General features: G+C 28.0%; 1 protein-coding gene across 1 annotated transcript; it reads right to left on the bottom strand.

Annotated features, from left to right (window-relative positions):
• Nucleotides 1-4051: 4051 nt before the first annotated feature.
• On the bottom strand, nt 4052-7177 carry LOC101504737 (serine carboxypeptidase-like 45). Its single transcript, XM_012711752.3, has 11 exons — nt 6636-7177; nt 6448-6549; nt 6269-6364; nt 5782-5874; nt 5628-5698; nt 5329-5523; nt 5164-5241; nt 4961-5073; nt 4613-4705; nt 4397-4511; nt 4052-4204 (listed from the first exon to the last, which is right to left on the bottom strand). Exons 1-11 carry the CDS (start codon nt 7159-7161, stop codon nt 4052-4054), a joined length of 1635 nt encoding a protein of 544 aa, XP_012567206.2. The 5' UTR covers nt 7162-7177.
• Nucleotides 7178-8583: the final 1406 nt, after the last annotated feature.

Below are 8583 nucleotides of genomic sequence, written 5' to 3'. Positions count from 1 at the left end.
GAGATTCGATTATTTACAAAGAATTCAGTACAATAATAACAAAGTATTGACATATAATCAGAACTGATTCTTTCTTGAGAAAGTGAGAATTTCAAGTATGTGAATGTGAATGATTTTATGAAACTTGTTAGCACTTGAACTTTTACAATTTCCCTGAGCATTGGCCTTTCTTTTATAGGCATTTTAGAGTAGTTAATAATGGTCAAAAGAGTTGTTGGTAATGCCCTGTCAATTTTGACCAAAACCAATATACATGAATAAAAATATTTCAGCCTTTTGAATACTTTTGAACTATATTGACTGAGATGATTTCTTTGTTCTTGATCATATTTCTCTTGTGTTTAATGATCCTTTATACTTTAGATATATTTGTTGATGTATTTGCTTCAATCTGGAGTTTTGATTCTGTCAAAACAACTTGGAGAATGATGATGAACTTCTGCATAACTTTAATGAAAACTCTCGAGATTGATAAACAGGACGAATAACTTGAGAAGCAACTCAAACTTGTCTATTCTTTTGTCACATTTTTATCTTCTTTTTTTTTTAATCTTTTTTTAGACAGATCAAACCTTATAGGTCAAGACGGGTTGATGAAATGTGCCAAAATTTATACACTCTAAATTTGCACAATTTTCTCAAAATAGTGGTTAGCACCACTGCACCAAGGGTAAGGAAAGACTCCTATAGGATTATGTGTTGACACACGTTAGCACATTGTGCATAGTCAAATTGGTATCACCAATTGTTATGTTATCATCAAATTCATATTGTCCAGGAAAAAACATGACAGGCAAAGAGAGGAAAGTGGAGAGATGAATCGGAGAATATGAGAGATGAAACAAACAAAAGTGGGTTTACAAAGAGGTAATCTTGTCCTCCGTTTTAAAGGGTTGACATTTTGAAAATCCAAACCACCTTATTTTTAAATACTAAAAGACTGTTTTTAGAAAATAATATATAAAACTATTTTTTTTAATATATTAAAAATTGTAGTAAGAGTAACAGTGTTTTTTAATACATTTATAAAAACAGTAACACTAATGTTTATTTTTAAGTATCTATTATTTATTATCTATTATCTATTATATATATTTAAAGCAAACTCATTCACTTTATTGTTGACATGTATAAATATATTTCACCTTAATAAAAAAGCTACACGCCTATTAGAGAGATGTTTTTCACTTCATTTTGTTCTACTTAGTTTCTAAAATTTAAGGTATTACAAAAGAGATTCTTAATAATTGTTTTGATAATTTGGATCAAAATTACGTTTGAAAATATTTATTTTTTAGTTCTACGAAAATGATTTTTAATTATATTTGAAACTTAATGTTTCATTTCTATTTAGATAATTAGTTAAATTTATGTATTATTAAAATAGTTTTTTATTTTATTTCAAAAAATTTATGTTATAATGTTTTCAAATAATGAATACTAACATTTAAATTAACAAAAACATAATATCATATGAGTAAAAAATATAACATAGCATCAATTTTTAAAAAACTCTGATATAATATTGGTTTGCTGCACTAATTTATTAAACATAAATATACGAATATTTGGTAATAACACCCAAAAAAAACTTTACAATAAAAAATTTTAGAAAGAAAAAAAATTATCAAGAAAAAATAAAAGGATAAGCATAGTAGATAATAATGTACTATGTAGTCTCATGAAGAAAAAAAAAACTGTAAAATACATATGTAGACAAAATCTATTAAAGTTGACTGTGAAATCTACTATTTCTAGCATGACTATCCTGCATTTAGTATTTTTAACCACGCAATCAAACATATTAATATTGTGTATTAATTGAGTTAGTTCAATTTGTAATTGGACTAATTGTTCTTTTGGGTGGACTATTTGGATTGTTCTTTTGGGTGGACTATTTGGATTATTCTCTTTGAAGTCGAGATTACTTTTTAATAAGTTCTCGTTTGACAAAAATAAAAAAATAAAAAGAACGAAGACATGTGTTAATTTAATGGATCGTTTTTATAATTAAATAGTGGAATATTTATAAAAACAAAAGTTGGTCTGGCGGAAAACATGTTGGACTCCTTGAATGTTAGATCTAAAAAATATTTCATAATCACATCGACGATTACTTCGTTAATTTATTAAAAAAAAAAATATGTAAGTTATTTATTTAAGAATAATTAATATAAAATATATTTATCAGTAAAGTAGCATATCACATTAAATTTTTAAAAAGATTATATTCAAACATAAAAATAAATCTATAATAGAAAATATGTCGAGCTTAAAACTTAATTGTTATAACGAGTTTTAATTTGCAAAAGCTAACTAGACATGATGTACTATATTCACTTTATGTATATAGAGTAGATGGTGTAGGGATGAAACTTTTCTTACGTTACACTATTAGTAGACATTGGTAAAACTAAAACCCACGCTAAACTGTACCCAACTTTGAGACATTAGTAAAACACATGGTAAATTGTACCCAACTTCCTAGTAGACTGTATTTCTCATCTTTCTTTTTTTCTTTCTTCTGTCACCCATCATCTTCTGTCACTTAAAAAGAAAATTTCACTTAACTTTCTTTTGTTCCCACTTATAAATTATTCCTCCACTAACAAACACAAACCATTATATACGTTGAAATTTTTTAAATTTGAAAGAAATCTTACTTTTAGATTTTTTTTTATAAAATAAACAAAAAATGAGGGGATCTGTTTCTAAAAAAATTGGTCCCGCTGATTAGTACTGCACCACCACGTCATCCACTAAAACATGTGGTTGTTATAAATATTGTTTTCGTTCTTTTTTATATAAATATTTCCGAAACTAGCGATTTTAGAAAGAAAAGAACATTGGATCCATTCTAAATCACTTTGTGAAAATTATTTAGGCAAAAGTCACAATGAACCTATACCAGATCAATGATCATTGAATTGTCTTATTTAAATAAGTTAAACTTTAAGTGAACATTGGATTCTCTAATTTTAAAAAAGAAACAACAATTTTAATGTGTAAATCTAAATTTAAATAGTCCATAGAAATGACACATTGAATTCTTTTAGTAGTGAAGGTTAACATGATCTCAAAGATAAAAAAAAAAAATTGATGTTTGAAATTTTACATGATCCCATGTATGTCAAAAACCAAATAAAAAGATGGGTAAATAAATATTTGAATTTAAAAGTCTTTTTCTTAAACTAAAATAAGAATGCACCTTTTACTGCGCTTTTTCAAAAAAACGTTGTAATAGGTGCATAATAATGCATCTATTGAATGCACCTTTTACAACGCTTATTCAAAAAAGCACTGTCATAGGTGCATAATAATGCATCTATTGTTTGCACCTTTTACAGCGCTTTCTCAAAAAGGCGTTGTAATAGGTGCATAATAATGCTATATTGAATGCACCATTTACAGCGCTTTTTCTAAAAAGCGTTGTAATAAGTGCCTAATAATGCATATATTGTTTGCACCTTTTACAGCGCTTTCTCAAAAAGGCGTTGTAATAGGTGCATAATAATGCTATATTGAATGCACCATTTACAACGTTTTTTCCAAAAAGCGTTGTAAAACGAGTATAACAAGCGCGCAATATATCTACCTATTTTATAGCGCTTTTTTATTTTAAAAAGCACTGTTGTATCTTTTTACAACGCTAGATACTACAGCACTTATTTTTTGGAAAAAGCGTTGTAAATGGCTTAAAAAAAACGCTGTAAAATGCGTTTTTTCGCGTAGTGCTATGTCATACAAAAAACTGATATAACATAAAATCTAGTTTAACTATTAAAAATTTTACTTGATTAAGTACTTCAAATTTTAATTCGGTTTAAAAATTCAATAATAAGTATGATTTATTAACAATAAATTACAGATTTCTTCAAATTATTTACAAGATGTGCACTTTTTCTTATGGAAAATATAAATATCAATTTCAAATTCATATGAACATATAAATAAATTGATTGTTTGTATATAATACTAATAAAATATAACGATTATATATTAAATGTTTTATATATAACTTTCAATATAAAAAATGTGTTACATAATGCATTTACATTTGAATTTTTGGAAGTGGCCTTTCTTCTAAAAACGCTTTAAATAACACAAGTGTTTGCTCTGGTTGCGAAGCTGCTGCGTACTGACCAGCTCCTCTTATGGTGGCAAATGATAAACTGCCACCATAAACATGTGTAAATCCTGCAACCTAAATAACAAAATACCAAAATAAGTTAATTTTTTAGATATGAATGATTCCACTAACAAAGTGAAACTTAAAGGCTTGACAAACAAAACAGCAACAAAAAAATGACAGAATTTGATTGATGATTTTTAGCTCAACCACCAACACATAATCAACAGATCATAAAATAAAAATCAAACATTTATAAATATATACCTTTATTCCATTATACCATGGTCTATAAGGCCCTACGTACAACCCAAGGTCCTTAGCTAATCCATCCAATAAAGATTGGGTGCTAAAGAATGGTATGACAGAATCTTGATCTCCACTGCACAAAAAATTGTTTAGCTTAAAAAATATAGAACATTAACAAACCAAAGAAAAGAATGCAAAGACTAACTAAAAAGTTAGAGAGAAAAACTTACTAACCTAAATACCATAACTCTAACACCTGATTTAACAAGTGTTCCTAGAAGAGATATGGTTGAATTTTCAATACTTTTGCTGTCATACCAGATAGCTCTGTAATAAAACGAAAATGATATTAGCAATCAATACAGATCTAATAAAATATATCAATTTCTTTCAATAAAAACTTGAATTTATTTCCAATTTAAAAGATAATTCAGAAGTCCATTTATTGCAAAGACAAAATCAATGATAATTGAATTTAATATGACTTTATCTCATCAATCTAAATAACACAAGGTAGTTTGAAGTTATAATAATAAAGTTCTAAACTCTAATGATAATCAAATTTCAATTAATAAAACTTACCCACAAGTTTGCCACGAGGAAATCCTAGTATGGAGAGCTTTTTGAACTCCTTTCTTATTCAAGTAATTAAATATTTTGTCTTCGAGACAAAAAGCTCTCTTCTTTTCTCCATGCTAAACCATACATAAAAGAAAGCATAAGAGTACGAACAAGAGAACAAAAGAGAATTTATATAAAAAGAGAAGGGATGAAGTGTATTATACAGGTAGAGTCCATATGTGTTGTCCTAGTGGTCGGCACATATCCTGACTAACATCGAAATCATCGATGAAGTCACCAACCTATACAAAAATAATAAAGTGTTAGTCTAATGGAAGGGTTTTATCTTTGTTCAAATAACAGAATATAAAAAATATACATCTACTAACCTCCCGATTCAATCGATCAATAACTTCTACACAGCTGGAATTAACTGTCCCACTTCTATATTCCCTTGTAATTCGGGAATAGTTGCAAACTTTTGTGACTAACTCATAGGTTGAATATGTTATCAACCCATGTGACCACAAAAATTGCCCCCTAGAGTTGTAATCTGTGTTAAACTCTAGGAGGGGGTTACCTATCTGCAAATATCAAAAGAGAAATACACGTTAATTGTATAAACTAAAATGTTATTTCTTGTTACAGTATAAGAATTATTAAATTTATTTCATATATTTGTACTCACGGCTATTCCTTTTAAATTAATGTTGGTTTTGGTTTGTAAAATGAGTGCTGCAAGTTGGGGTGCAAAGTGACCTGAAACCAAAAGCATGCATTATCATCCAACATAACCTCCAAAATAAACATTATATTCATATAACGCAAGATAAAAATACTACCTGTATAGCTCTCCCCTGTGATGAAGAACTCATTATTTTTGTAATGTGAAAATTTTGTGAACCACTGTTGTAGAAAAACAAGATTATCTCTTGCTGTATGTTACAAAGATAGTGTCAAACATCCATAAAGTTAATATAATCATATAAATTCAAAACAAGTAAAAGTGCATGTTTGATGAGTAAATGAATTATGTTTAAATTATGGTTTTTTGTAATAATTACACTAATTGTGTTGAAATTGTGTTTTATATGAAGCAAACTACTTTTACCTCTAAATATACTTTAAATAAAATGTAAATTTTTCAACTAAACACAATTTATGTTAATCACTTGTATTTAATAATCTAAGTTAAACAAGAACATAATAAAACCATGTTTATTCTATGAAGTTTATGAAACTGTAGTTTAATGGTTTACTATTAATAAGCTCAACTCAACATTTTAGGAATTACTCTCAGGCTAATTTGCACAAGAAAAATAAACATACCTGTCGTTTCATCGGTCACAAGGTTGTAGAATGATTTGTTGGCGGAGTATGAAAATCCAGCGCCAGCCGGTGAATCCAAATAGAGCATATTCGCCTCTGCAAGGTTATCAAAATGGAAAACAATTTTAGGTATGCAAAAAATGTTACTAAAATTATACAAAATTGATTTTTCTAATTACCTTTGTTCCAACTGTAGTTGTTTTTGGCCAAACCTTGGTCAGTTGGTTGAAAAGGACCATGCTCCTGGAAAGCACCAAGTCCGACTGAAGAACAACCCGGCCCTTCAAAACCCACAACATATTGTTAATTAAATTTCAAAGTAATTTTTTTTATTATTGTTTAATTGCAGTGGTTGAATTTATATTACCTCCATGTAGCCACATCACTACCGGTTTTAAGCTTGGCTGCACTTCAGCTTCAACAAAATAATAAAATAAAAATCTTTTCTGAATCTCATCAACGGTGATGTAACCAGAGTATTGGTTGAATTTAACCTCCGGTTGTTGAGGTAAATGGTCTATTTTATCACTGTTTGATGAGTAAGAAAAGAGAGAAGAAAGAAACAAAACAGATGATGAAAGTATTAGAAAAAAAACAAGTAAACAGATGTTTTTCATCTTCATGGCAGCGGCGGAGACAACGACGGAGGCGGAGATGGCGACTGAGACGGAGCGGTGCTGGAGACGGAGCGGCGATGAGACGGATCGGCGACTGAGAAGGAGCGGATCGGTGACTGAGAAGGAGCGGTGACGGAGACGGATGAGAGTGAGAGGGAGTTGTGAGTGAGTGAGTGAGTGAGTGATTGAGTGATTGAGGGAGACAAAGGGAGTGAGTGTTCCGTTTCCTTTTCCTATACAAAAGGAGAAAAAGAATTCTAGTGGAGTCCCCGTCATGTCATGTGATGCCTTTTCCTATTTCAAGAAGGAGAAAAAGAATTCTCAAATAGTGGACTATCCAAAAGAAGTTATTTTATATTATTCTTTTTTAGAGTAATTGATCTCACATTAGTAATTGATCTCACATTATTAATGATTTAAAATTAATCAATAATATATCAACAAATTAAAATTAATTGACTTTTTTTATTGATTTATTAAACAAAAATGATTGCCATAATCTAATAATTTAATAGATACGTTTGAATCTTAAAAATTATAAAATTTTAGTCTTTTCAAAAGTATTAAAATATAATTTAAATAAAATATTATATTTTGTATAACTATAAATTTAAAAAAATTTAATTAATTTTAGACTTATTTTTAGGCTTCTTATTCCCAAAACAAGAAGGAGAAAAAGAAGTATAAAATAGTAGGGTTCACCTGGAACTCATGTTATAACTTTTAGTCCTTCCACTTTCTTTCTTTATTTAATTTATTTTTTGTCACTTTTCTGAGCTTCTGATGCTTGCAATAATATAACATGTATAATGTGGGGACCTACAAAAACAAGCAACACATTAAATGGAAAACGATTTAGACAAAATACGACGGTCATTTTTTTCTAAATTAATATTAAATTAATTTAGTTTTCATTATATTTCTAGAAAGTGATTTCATATTATTCTTTTTTGGAGTAATTAATCTCACATTATTAATGATTTAAAATAGTAAAATTTTATTTTTAATCAATAATATATCAACAAATTAAAATTAATTGACTTTTTTTATTGATTTATTAAACAAAAATGATTGTCATAATCTAATAATTTAATTGATACTTTGAATCTTAAAAATTATAAAATTTTAGTCTTTTCAAAAGTATTAAAATATAATTTAAATAAAATATCATACTTTGAATAACTATATATTTTAAAAAATTAATTAATTAGTTTTAGATTTATTTTTTAGTTTCCTTTTCCCAAAACAAGAAGGAGAAAAAGAATTATAAAATAGTGAGGTCCACGTGAAACTGATGTCATAACTTTTAGTCCTTCCACTTTCTTTCTTAAATTTTATTTATTTCTTTTGTCACTTTTCTGAGCTTCTGATGCTTACAATAAAATAATATGTATAATATGGAGACTTACAAAAACTAAGCAACATATTAAATGGAAAAAGATTTAGACAAAATATTGTTGAGACAAAATCTCTCTCAATTAGTTTTAATGATAACAAAATTAATTAAAGATTATGATTATGCTTAATGACTAATCTGTGCTTTTGAGTGTTTTATATAAGTAAACAGGTTATCATTCATTAAGGAAAAAGAAGAAAAAATTCTGAGTTAAATGCTAAGTATGAAAGTGCCGAGGATGGCCTCACGAGTTGGAAAAAACTGCAGTTATGCATCCTCACGGTTTTGAAGTTTTTAAACAA

The sequence above is a fragment of the Cicer arietinum genome, chromosome 1 (assembly GCF_000331145.2).
Source record: "Cicer arietinum cultivar CDC Frontier isolate Library 1 chromosome 1, Cicar.CDCFrontier_v2.0, whole genome shotgun sequence".
Taxonomy (NCBI): domain Eukaryota; kingdom Viridiplantae; phylum Streptophyta; class Magnoliopsida; order Fabales; family Fabaceae; genus Cicer; species Cicer arietinum.
This window is presented reverse-complemented; position numbering and strand designations above follow the sequence as displayed.

Bases quoted from the DNA above. Each gene is read 5' to 3' on its own strand.
- LOC101504737 (XM_012711752.3), bottom strand. From the start codon at position 7,161: ATGACGGGGACTCCACTAGAATTCTTTTTCTCCTTTTGTATAGGAAAA. The intron at 6,365-6,447 runs GTAATTAGAAAA...ATAACCTTGCAG, and splicing joins CAACTACAGTTGGAACAAAG to AGGCGAATATGCTCTATTTG. The intron at 4,512-4,612 runs GTTAGTAAGTTT...TTTTTTGTGCAG, and splicing joins GTTAGAGTTATGGTATTTAG to TGGAGATCAAGATTCTGTCA.